Here is a 13,304-nt window from a genome sequence, read left to right as displayed (position 1 = left end):
TCCCGGGAGCAGAAAGACTTACCTTAGGGGGGAAAAAGGACAGGTATTCACTCGCACACACGCACATATCCATCCACACATACAGACACAAGCAGACATATTTAAAGACAAAGAGTTTGGGCAGAGATGTCAGTCGAGGCAGAAGTGTAGAGGCAAAGAAGTTGTTGAAAGACAGGTGAGGTATGAGTGGCGGCAACTTGAAATTAGCGGAGATTGAGGCCTGGCGGATGACGAGAAGAGAGGATATACTGAAGGGCAAGTTCCCATCTCCGGAGTTCGGATAGGTTGGTGTTGGTGGGAAGTATCCAGATAACCCGGACGGTGTAACACTGTGCCAAGATGTGCTGGCTGTGCACCAAGGCATGTTTAGCCACAGGGTGATCCTCATTACCAACAAACACTGCCTGCCTGTGTTCATTCATGCGAATGGACAGTTTGTTGCTGGTCATTCCCACATAGAATGCATCACAGTGTAGGCAGGTCAGTTGGTAAATCACGTGGGTGCTTTCACACGTGGCTCTGCCTTTGATCGTGTACACCTTCCGGGTTACAGGACTGGAGTAGGTGGTGGTGGGAGGGTGCATGGGACAGGTTTTGCATCGGGGGCGGTTACAAGGATAGGAGCCAGAGGGTAGGGAAGGTGGTTTGGGGATTTCATAGGGATGAACTAACAGGTTACGAAGGTTAGGTGGACAGCGGAAAGACACTCTTGGCGGAGTGGGGAGGATTTCATGAAGGATGGATCTCATTTCAGGGCAGGATTTGAGGAAGTCGTATCCCTGCTGGAGAGCCACATTCAGAGTCTGGTCCAGTCCCGGAAAGTATCCTGTCACAAGTGGGGCACTTTTGTGGTTCTTCTGTGGGGGATTCTGGGTTTGAGGGGACGAGGAAGTGGCTCTGGTTATTTGCTTCTGTACCAGGTCGGGAGGGTAGTTGCGGGATGCGAAAGCTGTTTTCAGGTTGTTGGTGTAATGATTCAGGGATTCCGGACTGGAGCAGATTCGTTTGCCACGAAGACCTAGGCTGTAGGGAAGGGACCGTTTGATGTGGAATGGGTGGCAGCTGTCATAATGGAGGTACTGTTGCTTGTTGGTGGGTTTGATGTGGACGGACGTGTGAAGTTGGCCATTGGACAGGTGGAGGTCAACGTCAAGGAAAGTGGCATGGGATTTGGAGTAGGACCAGGTGAATCTGATGGAACCAAAGGAGTTGAGGTTGGAGAGGAAATTCTGGAGTTCTTCTTCACTGTGAGTCCAGATCATGAAGATGTCATCAATAAATCTGTACCAAACTTTGGGTTGGGAGACTTGGGTAACCAAGAAGGCTTCCTCTAAGCGACCCATGAATAGGTTGGCGTACGAGGGGGCCATCCTAGTACCCATGGCTGTTCCCTTTAATTGTTGGTATGTCTGGCCTACAAAAGTGAAGAAGTTGTGGGTCAGGATGAAGCTGGCTAAGGTAATGAGGAAAGAGGTTTTAGGTAGCGTGGCAGGTGATCGGCGTGAAAGGAAATGCTCCATCGCAGCGAGGCCCTGGACGTGCGGAATATTTGTGTATAAGGACGTGGCATCAATGGTTACAAGGATGGTTTCCGGGGGTAACAGATTGGGTAAGGATTCCAGGCGTTCAAGGAAGTGGTTGGTGTCTTTGATGAAGGATGGGAGACTACATCTACATCTACATCTACATTGATACTCCGCAAGCCACCCAACGGTGTGTGGCGGAGGGCACTTTACGTGCCACTGTCATTACCTCCCTTTCCTGTTCCAGTCGCGTATGGTTCGCGGGAAGAACGACTGTCTGAAAGCCTCCGTGCGCGCTCTAATCTCTCTAATTTTACATTCGTGATCTCCTCGGGAAGTATAAGTAGGGGGAAGCAATATATTCGATACCTCATCCAGAAACGCACCCTCTCGAAACCTGGCGAGCAAGCTACACCGCGATGCAGAGCGCCTCTCTTGCAGAGTCTGCCACTTGAGTTTATTAAACATCTCCGTAACGCTATCACGGTTACCAAATAACCCAGTGACGAAACGCGCCGCTCTTCTTTGGATCTTCTCTATCTCCTCCGTCAACCCGACCTGGTACGGATCCCACACTGATGAGCAATACTCAAGTATAGGTCGAACGAGTGTTTTGTAAGCCACCTCCTTTGTTGATGGACTACATTTTCTAAGCACTCTCCCAATGAATCTCAACCTGGTACCCGCCTTACCAACAATTAGTTTTATATGATCATTCCACTTCAAATCGTTCCGTACGCATACTCCCAGATATTTTACAGAAGTAACTGCTACCAGTGTTTGTTCCGCTATCATATAATCATACAATAAAGGATCCTTCTTTCTATGTATTCGCAATACATTACATTTGTCTATGTTAAGGGTCAGTTGCCACTCCCTGCACCAAGTGCCTATCCGCTGCAGATCTTCCTGTATTTCGCTACAATTTTCTAATGCAGCAACTTCTCTGTATACTACAGCATCATCCGCGAAAAGCCGCATGGAACTTCCGACACTATCTACTAAGTCATTTATATATATTGTGAAAAGCAATGGTCCCATAACACTCCCCTGTGGCACGCCAGAGGTTACTTTAACGTCTGTAGACGTCTCTCCATTGATAACAACATGCTGTGTTCTGTTTGCTAAAAACTCTTCAATCCAGCCACACAGCTGGTCTGATATTCCGTAGGCTCTTACTTTGTTTATCAGGCGACAGTGCGGAACTGTATCGAACGCCTTCCGGAAGTCAAGAAAAATAGCATCTACCTGGGAGCCTGTATCTAATATTTTCTGGGTCTCATGAACAAATAAGGCGAGTTGGGTCTCACACGATCGCTGTTTCCGGAATCCATGCTGATTCCTACATAGTAGATTCTGGGTTTCCAGAAATGACATGATACGCGAGCAAAAAACATGTTCTAAAATTCTACAAGAGATCGACGTAAGAGATATAGGTCTATAGTTTTGCGCATCTGCTCGACGACCCTTCTTGAAGACTGGGACTATCTGTGCTCTTTTCCAATCATTTGGAACCCTCCGTTCCTCTAGAGACTTGCGGTACACGGCTGTTAGAAGGGGGGCAAGTTCTTTCGCGTACTCTGTGTAGAATCGAATTGGTATCCCGTCAGGTCCAGTGGACTTTCCTCTATTGAGTGATTCCAGTTGCTTTTCTATTCCTTGGACACTTATTTCGATGTCAGCCATTTTTTCGTTTGTGCGATGATTTAGAGAAGGAACTGCAGTGCGGTCTTCCTCTGTGAAACAGCTTTGGAAAAAGGTGTTTAGTATTTCAGCTTTACGCGTGTCATCCTCTGTTTCAATGCCATCATCATCCCGTAGTGTCTGGATATGCTGTTTCGAGCCACTTACTGATTTAACGTAAGACCAGAACTTCCTAGGATTTTCTGTCAAGTCGGTACATAGAATTTTACTTTCGAATTCAATGAACGCTTCACGCATAGCCCTCCTTACGCTAACTTTGACATCGTTTAGCTTCAGTTTGTCTGAGAGGTTTTGGCTGCGTTTAAACTTGGAGACTGCATGTAATGGGTTGAAGGTGTTGATCTACGTAGGCAGAGATACGTTCTGTGGGGGCTTGGTAACCAGCTACAATGGGGCGGCCGGGATGATTGGGTTTGTGGATTTTAGGAAGAAGGTAGAAGGTAGGGGTGCGGGGTGTCGGTGGGGTCAGGAGGTTGATGGAGTCAGGTGAAAGGTTTTGCAGGGGGCCTAAGGTTCTGAGGATTCCTTGAAGCTCCACCTGGACATCGGGAATGGGGTTACCTTGGCAAACTTTGTATGTGGTGTTGTCTGAAAGCTGACGCAGCCCCTCAGCCACATACTCCCGACGATCAAGTACCACGGTCTTGGAACCCTTGTCCGCTGGAAGAATGACGATGGATCGGTCAGCCTTCAGATCACGGATAGCCTGGGCTTCAGCAGTGGTGATGTTGGGTGTAGGATTAAGGTTTTTTAAGAAGGATTGAGATGCAAGGCTGGAAGTCAGAAATTCCTGGAAGGTTTGGAGAGGGTGATTTTGAGGAAGAGGAGGTGGGTCCCGCTGTGACGGAGGACGGAACTGTTCCGGGCAGGGTTCAATTTGGATGGTGTCTTGAGGAGTCGGATCATTAGGAGTAGGATTAGGATCATTTTTCTTCGTGGCAAAGTGATACTTCCAGCAGAGAGTACGAGTGTAGGACAGTAAATCTTTGACGAGGGCTGTTTGGTTGAATCTGGGAGTGGGGCTGAAGGTGAGGCCTTTGGATAGGACAGAGGTTTCGGATCGGGAGAGAGGTTTGGAGGAAAGGTTAACTACTGAATTAGGGTGTTGTGGTTCCAGATTGTGTTGATCGGAATTTTGAGGTTTTGGAGGGAGTGGAGCTGGAAGTGGGAGATTGAGTAGATGGGAGAGACTGGGTTTGTGTGCAATGAGAGGAGGTTGAGGTTTGCTGGAAAGGTTGTGAAGGGTGAGTGAGTTGCCTATCCAGAGGTGGGAAACCAGGAGATTGGATAGTTTTTTGAGGTGGAGGGTGGCATGCTGTTCTAATTTATGGTTGGCCTGTAGGAGGATGCTCTGAACAGCCGGTGTGGATGTGGGAGAGGAAAGATTAAGGACTTTTATTAAGGATAGAAGTTGACGGGTGTGTTCATTGGCTGAGTTGATGTGTAGGTGAAGGATTAGGTGGGTGAGGGCAATGGATTGTTCAGTTTGGAACTGGTATAGGGACTGATGGAAGGAAGGGTTGCAGCCAGAGATGGGAACTTTAAGTGTGAGGCCTTTGGGGGTGATGCCAAATGTCAGACAAGCCTGAGAAAATAGAATATGGGAGCGTAATCTGGCTAGGGCGAAGGCATGTTTGTGGAGGGAATGTAAATAAAACTTAATGGGGTCGTTGTGGGGGTGTTGTGAGGGTGACATGGTATTAGAAGGTGGAAAGTGTAACATGAGGTGAAATGAAAATGAAAATAAAAATATATGGGGAGAGATAAAGGTGAACCGGAAAGTAACTGGAGATCTGGAATGAAAAAAGGCGAAAAGGTGTTGGTTACAGCTGGGCTATGTTGGACTTGGGTTGGTAGACAACGATGTGCATAAAGGTTAGGTGGTTGTGTTGCCTCCAAAACACGTTAAAGGACGGAGAAATTCGGGAAAATTTCGAAAAAACTGCGTGTAGTATATTAAAAGGAGTGGTATTGTGGTGGCAGATTATGAAAATGAGGCTAACAATTGTCTGACGAAGAAATAATGACTTTAAAACCTGTGGGAAGCGGCTAAAAATTATAAGTGATGTGGGAAAAACGGAAATGGAAATAAGGCGAAAGTTATTAGAACTGGCCGAAATGGTTGTTTAAAAGGTGAAAGGAGCTGTTTGTGAACTAGAAACGGTGGATATTATAGAGGTGGTAGTGCTGAAAGCGGCAAAAAAATTTTTTTGGTTATGGTTTGGAAGTGGGTTACGTATTATTTAGTATATATATAGGCGGGATAAAATAGTATAGCAGATTACGGTAAAAAGGAGAAGGTGAATACAAAGTGAAACTACTGGCAACAACAGAAAGAGGAAAATAAGACGACAGAAAAGATTTCAAAATGCAACAGTGACAATAAGAAACGTAATTGTTGGATTCAAATTAATGATATCATTCCCACGTGGAATGATTCCTTCTATTATATATATATATATATATATATATATATATATATATATATATAAAGGCCATACAATAAATGACGCCGTCGAACCGTACCATACAGTTACGTTTGCAGGAATTCAAGAACAAACGTTTGTCTTTCTGGCAGATCACCATAAAGCAACTCATGAACATGATAATTTAATGTGGATAGTAAAGCAGGATGTTTTGTAGAATTTTATACACCATGCTGACAGGCATGTCCAAAGATCAGGCAATTCCCCATGTCCTGCATGTTACCATACCACTACTCGACTTTTCCTGCAATGATATAGTCACACCGTGTACTGACTTTGGGTCAATTATCTTCCTCCGTCTTCCACACAGCACTTCAAAAGAACCTGTATTTTTTAATTTCATAATCATTTCCTCAAGACCCTTGGCAGACATTGGATCAATGCCTCTTTTCATACCCGTGAGTGTGTCAACTTCTGCAGAGCTACTGCTGCACAGTCACCATACTTGTAAAAAGAGCTTTACCAGCAGCACTTTATCCTGGATTGCAATAGTCATGCTGAGCAGGTCAATTGCAAACTGAGGAATAGCTGTGTATTTTGTATATTCTGCCGCTTACCATGCCATCTAGTGGTAAAATTTTCAAACCATATATACACATAGGTATGCCTATATACCTGTAGAAGGATTTTGATTTCAGGCACACAGTTTCATCCACTAACTACAGCCTCCATCATTGCCTGGAACATGCCATTCCAGAGGTTCAAAATTGCTCTGCCTGATATTCCTGGGGCATAGGTGTTGCAGAGCCCAAACTCTATAAAAGGTCATTTTTTGTGGGAACTGGCACTGTACCTATAACTGGCTACTGTGAAACTTGTCAAAACATTGTTTTGACATACTGTTACTTGACTGATAACCAAAAATGGTTTCACCAGTGAAATTTGCAAGGGAAGCTAATATTCTCATAAATTTCTTCATGTTAGCACCCAAACATTTTGCCACTCCATCTACATTTGAATGGTTCCATTTTCAGTTTTTTTTGCCTGTGATAGCAGCTGAATTTTAAAATGAAATAAATAATAGTGTTCTTCTTTAGTGATTTTAAAAATCCAAGTTTTCTTTGCCTGTGATTGCAGCTGAATTTTAAAAAGAAATAAATAATAGTATTCTTTTTTAGTGATTTTAAAAATTCAAGATCTTATCCTTAACCTAGGTTATTTTATTTTCAGGATCTTGTGTGAGACTGTGAAGGATTTTACAATGCGAGCAGCTGAAATCAGTTTAGGTCAAGGTGATGATCAGTTTGGTGGAAAATGCAAAGTTCTTAATGAGAAGCTTGATTTGCTATTGGCTACACTACATGATGAAGAGAAGATTGCAAAGCCTGAGGTATAGTGCATAATGATTATTTATTATCATGAGCACACAAACAAACACAGGAATGCAGTGATTAAGTGAGAGTTTGAAATGAGCATAATATGTTGAAGAAATGGAAGTGGATGTTTCTGATTTCTTGTGACAATGAAAAGAACAGATTAACTCAGAACCAAGAACCAATACAATTTATCAGTGAAGAACCTCTTCAGCCAATGATTATCAAAGTAAAATAAAGCAGTCATATACTTGAATGTTGGTCTGAACACCATAATGCTCTAGTAGCCTTTGTATAGTTGGGAATGGTTTGCTCTTTGCCATCTTGTAACCTCCTACTGGTTCATTTAGCCTGTTATATGAGAATGTACAGTTGAATGTAGAATTTTAACCATAGTAATATTTGATCTTTTTACATAGGCAATGCGTGTTGTTGAGCAAATCAAAGAGCCTTAATTCTCTATTCTGCCACCTTTTGAGAATCAGCTCTAACAGTTTAAAGTCTGAGATAGTTTTGTTAAAAAACTGTGTTTGTGTGCCCATGTGTCAGAATTAAGTATTGCTTTCAAATACTGTGAGCATAGGACCCATTTACCTCTGCTGTGAATTTTTTATTTCTATATTTGTCAGTTCTATGAAACTTTTTATAGTTCTCTTTATGTAAAAGTTTGAAAGTAATGTTAAAATATTGAATTAATTTGTAATAGGTTTAATTTTTATTGTGTTTTATAGCTGGGAATGTTCAGTTCAGATGCTTTCTTTTAATGGTAATTTTCTTCAGTATGTAAGAGAATCTTATGTGCTAGAGACACACTGGAATAATAAGCTAGTTTATTAATACTATTTTGGTGTATTGTTTGATCATGAGCTGCAGATATAAAAACATGTTACAATTACTGATTTCACAGTTGTAAACCAATGAGCAGCTGAATTAGGGGCATCTACATAGTAGCATGTTAACAACTCTGTCTGATTTGATGATGGTGACAACATGTTATGGCTTCGATTCCATTAGACACAAGCACACTCATGTCACTGTGGAGCCTTCCTCAGATCATTATGTCACAGTTTACAAGAAATAGGTTGGTGCTTTGTCCTGCTGAAGGTGCAGGTAACCTGTGGTATACTGAAGGCAATAAAACAGATTCACATTATCAAACTGTAGGCTTATGTAGCCTATCATTAGCTGGTGACAGATAATGGTAGGCTTATTGGTACCACCATTTCATCCCATTTACATATGCCCCACATGAGAATACCTCCAGAACTTGCTTGAATGGTGCCCTGCTGAAAAAAGAACTACATCATCTCATGTGATTTTTTGTACTCAGTATTCTGCCATTAGTTTGTACCAACATATACCATGAATAACCAGTCAAGGTAACCTTTTGTCCACATTTTGAGCATCTGGTGGCCATGTTGTTCCTTTGGCCACATTAATTTGAATGCCCTTTGAGATTGGGTTTCTGTGCCCTATAGGGACGAGTTGGTTCACAATAGTACGCTGTGTCTTTGGTTGATGTTGTCCAGCATTGAAATGGCGAGAGATTTGCTCCACTGTGGAACTTCTATCTGTTGCTACAATCTTTGATAATTGACAGTGGCTTCTGTCTTTCAAATGTTGTTTTTTATTTATTCATTTATTTACCCATCATCAAGCATTGTAAATACTGTTGATTTTATCATTGTTTGTACAAAATAAGAAGTGTCATTGTGATACATACACATATGTACAGTGCATATCTGTATTATAAGGCATCTGTGTTAGTAATGTGTTAATGTAAATGAGCTGTATGCAACATAAGTAATGCTACAGCTGGACAATACACACAATAAGGATAAAATGGTGCAGTAAACTACTAGAAAACCACCACAAAGGAAACATTAATAATTGGAGGCACACCATATTTAATAGAAAGATCACTTTCGCTAAATGTTTTAAATTTTTTTTATATTCTATAATGCCTTTTGGTTGAGCCATCTTTGTGTAGTGTTCCCAAAGACATTCAGTGATGCATTGTTAATCATTTACCTGAGATATGTGTTGTGGTTGTATATAGACTGTTCCTGTTTGTGATTCTGTAGGTTTTCCTTGGTAGCAACAAACAACTAAGTGTTTGATTGAATAGTGGAAACTCTAGTTTGGAATACAAGCAATATTAGGAAATGAATACATTGCTACTCATCGTAACAATGACTCTTCGAATTGCAGACAGACACAACAAAATACTGTTACGCATTATAGCTTTTGGCCAAAACCTTCTTCAGCAGAGGAAACACACACACATTCACACAAGCAAGCTCACCTCATACACGCATGACCGCTACCACAGGGAACTCCGACCAGATTCCAGACGGAGGTGCTGGTGGTAACAGTCATGTGTTTATGATGAGTGCTTGCTTGTGTGAATGTGTGTATGTTTCTTTCCTGAAGAAGGCTATGGCTGAGTGCTATAACATGTAACAGTCTTTTTGTTGTGCCTGTCTGCAACTCAATGGTTCGTTTTTACAGTGAGTTGCAATCTATCCTTTTCCTAATATTGTTCAGTATATAATTGCTTTTTTGTAAGTACTAGTCTTCAAATAAACATCTATAATAGCACAAAAAAGTTTGTAATTATGTTTCAGTTCTTAAATAAGTAGATTGGACCTGAAGATGTGTCTGTAAGCTGTGAAACTGGTAGTGTGGTCAATGAAAGCTGAGTTTTATCTGATGTCAGCGATGTTTTCATTCATCATATATGAAGGGATATAACTGTCAACAATTTTAGTTTTTTTTTAAATATGATCTGCAGGATACATGATTTCTCACTCAAGAAATGCACCTGACCACCGTTTTTGCCAAATAATACTTTTTGTGCCTGAAGAATTGCCCTATAACAATATTTTATAGGTTAAATGTCTGTGAAAAAGAGCACAATAAGAGTTAAGTAATAACTTGGCACTTACAGAAGTCCCAAGTTCAGTTAGCAAATAGATGCCTCAGACTAATTTAATAGATATGTAGTTTTTGTGATTTCCCCACATTGGTTTTGGATCAAGAGGCATGCCAAGAAATCTATTTGATGTGGCATCACTGTCATTACTGCAAGGCATTCCATCTCCCTCCAACACAATAGTTATTTGCAATTCATTTGGTCAGGAGTGTATAATATTGTGTAGAGTGTATATGGTTTGTGCGAAGGATGGAAAAGAAACATTAATTTACCAGTTACTGAAACAGCAACTACTGGAGTAAGTTTAACACACACAAAAAAATAACAGCAGTTGAATCTTTAGTTTTCACAACTTTCTGATGATATCTTTATCAAAAGAGAGAGGCAGAAAAGAAAATATGCAATAGCAAACATGTAAGGATGTGATGTTTAACAAGAAGCTTTTTTTGGATTCCAACTTTTGCACTTTACTTTCCTTTTAATTAATAGATTTCTTTCCTTTAGAAATCTGCACTTACTCCGCTTGCTGCTTTCTTTATTGCTCTTTGTTCTACATGTATAGTCTGCAAGCCACCTTGTGGTGTTTGGTCGAGGGTACTTATGGTGCCAATTTCTTTTTCCATCATTCCCCGTTCTATTTGCGAATGGTGTGCTATAAGAATGATTGTTGATAAACCATATTAGATCCAATTTCTCTGATATTTTTTTCATTATTGTGATTTCACAAGATGTACATGGAAGGAGGTAATGTGTTGTCTGACTCTTCCCAGAATTTACTCTCTTTGAATGTCAATAGTAAATTTCTCTGTCATGCTTATGTGTCTCTTGTAGCATCTGATACTAGAGCCTGTCAAGAGCGTTATGCTCACATGCCAATGAAACAATCCTGGGATGAAACATGTTATTCTTTTCTATCTCCCCTATTAACCCAGCTGGTAAGGATCTCAAACTGATGAACAGTACTCAAGAACTGACAAAAAATTATTTTCTAAGCTGCTTTTTTCATGGTTTGAAGTACATTTCTTTAATATCTTTTCTGTGAATCTCACTCTGGTATCAGCTTTCCTAGAAATTGTTTTGTGTGTTCATTCCTCTTTAGGTTGTTCCAGACAGTTACTTTCTAGGTATTGTATGGTAACTACTGCTTCCAGTGAATTTTTGTCAATTTTGTAATGAAACTGTAGCGGATTTCTTCACCTATTTATGCATAATATGTAGTATTTATGTAAGTTTGGGGTCAACTGCCAGTCCCCTGCACCAATCGTCAATCCTTTGTTTATTTTCTAGTAGTTTGCTACAGTCTTCTGGCATATAGACAACTACAACATCTGTGAACAGCCTCATGAAGCATCCAGCGTTATCTGCTAGATCATTTATATATATGCTTTTATCACACTTGTGGTGTTCGTGAAATTACTTTTAAATCTGTCAGTTTTGTTCTGTCAAGGGTATATGTTGAGCTTTTTCTATGAGGCAGTCCTGATTCCAGTCACGGACCTGGTTTAATCCTTGGTAATATCATATTTTATTCATTAAATGACACCTTCCTGAAGTTGATGAACATAACATCAACCTGGTGCTGCTGTGTATGGTGCTCTGGATCTCTTTGACAAACAGAGTGAGCTGTATTTCATAGGGTCAATGTTTATGGAAACCATGTTGACCTTTATAGAGGAATTTATTGTCCAGCATTGTAAAAATATGTGAGCATAAAATTCTGAGATCTTGAAAAACACTAAATGAAAGAGGTTCAATGTGTTTTTCCTGTGTTTAGCGTGTTTGTGCACTTTTTTCTGGTTGCTATGTCTGAAGTCAGTAAGGAGACCTTCTCCTTCTACTGTCCTGAATCTATTAATAGTCATGTTTCAGTTTTGCATTTCAATTTTAGTTACATAACACAAGATATAATTAGGTTTTGAATTGAATTAGTACATTATTTCACTGATTTTGCTTACTACTTTTCAGCCAACTGTGACTGGAATATTGCCTGAAGGAGAAGAAAAGGGTATTGTGGAACAACCTGAGAAAGAAACTCCTCAGCCAAAAAGGGTAAACATTGTATTTCAAATATTGATTTGCAGTAACTCTGAACATTGAAGCTTTACTGTGTATCCTAGAATACACTGCCAGTATGCCAAAAAGTATAGCCAAATAAACTATTGTGCTCTTTAAAAATGAGCCTGAAATGTGCCTCTTTTTACACAAAAGGAAGAAATTATATCCAGAGGAAAGTGGAAAGATTACCTGTTGCAACTGATATATTATAACTTGAAAAAACCTTCATAAAATTAAATCAGTAAATATCCTACAAGTTGTGTAACTCCCTCTAAGACCATGAAATTTAATGCTCATATAATAAGAATTAATTCTTAATGTGATACGTGAGCAGTATTATTTTATTGGCGAGACCTCTTCTTTAGGTAAAGTAAACAGTAATTATGCTGTGATTGAGGGTGAGGGAATATGTTTGCAGAATGCAGTTTTCTGCCAGTTTGCGGGGCAATATTAAGTGGACACACCTAATTACATATGAAAACGCCAAAAGCAATAATGCTAAAAGCATAAAATATTAAAATTTGATACTAGAGGCCATAACACTGCTAACCTTTCGCTGAACTGTTTTGTTTTATGAGAAGTTAGAAAACAGTTCCATGAGTGTTTAGTATGAAACATCAAAGGACAAATTCTTTTTCTCTTAGTAGTAGAATTGCAGAAACACAATTGGAGGTCTCTGCTCACTTGCTCATTAAGTAGTGAAGAAAATAAACAAACCAAGGGAAACCACATGTATTCCTATAAGTCTGACATTGTCTCACAAACTAGTCTGACAAAATGAAGAGACAGAATGGCTGGCCAGTTCTTTCCTTCTGGAGGTGAAATTCTTAGTACTGGTGAAAGAAAGAAAAGTACAAGAAATTATCCTAGCTTTTGAAGCTATTTGTTCATACCCTGGGGAGGAAAGGTTACTGGCCAGCCATTCTGTCTCATAATTTTATGCTTTCTCATGTGAATTTCCCTTTTTATATATCTAACTTGTTATGATTTTCATTACTATACTCCATTTAAAATTACTTGATAGTTGACATCCATCACTTTGTGCTACAGTGTTGCCATATTGGCTACCACTTGGTTAAAGATGACACGCAAGCGTGGCTAGTTGCTTCATGAGTGCTGAAATGCTGTTAATGTAAATCAGAACAATGTTGGAAGCTGCTGCCATTAGGTATGATGGGAACACAAGATACTCAGTCCATAGCTGATTTTAAATGGCCAATGACTGAACTGTGGCAGACAGCACATTTTGCAGCCCTGAATTTACATTCATGTCCTAACCGAACCACAA

General features: G+C 40.3%; 1 protein-coding gene across 1 annotated transcript in view; it reads left to right on the top strand.

Annotated features, from left to right (window-relative positions):
- LOC124777768 (diacylglycerol kinase eta) overlaps nucleotides 1-13,304 on the top strand; it is a 583,415-nt gene that overhangs the window by 343,728 nt on the left and 226,383 nt on the right. The window contains exons 11-12 of the mRNA XM_047253274.1: nucleotides 6,884-7,043; nucleotides 11,927-12,010. Of these exons, the coding sequence (XP_047109230.1) occupies nucleotides 6,884-7,043; nucleotides 11,927-12,010 (244 nt within the window). The remainder of the gene's footprint in view (nucleotides 1-6,883; nucleotides 7,044-11,926; nucleotides 12,011-13,304) is intronic.

Source organism: Schistocerca piceifrons, chromosome 2 (genome assembly GCF_021461385.2).
Source record: "Schistocerca piceifrons isolate TAMUIC-IGC-003096 chromosome 2, iqSchPice1.1, whole genome shotgun sequence".
In the NCBI taxonomy this organism is placed as follows: domain Eukaryota; kingdom Metazoa; phylum Arthropoda; class Insecta; order Orthoptera; family Acrididae; genus Schistocerca; species Schistocerca piceifrons.
This window is presented reverse-complemented; position numbering and strand designations above follow the sequence as displayed.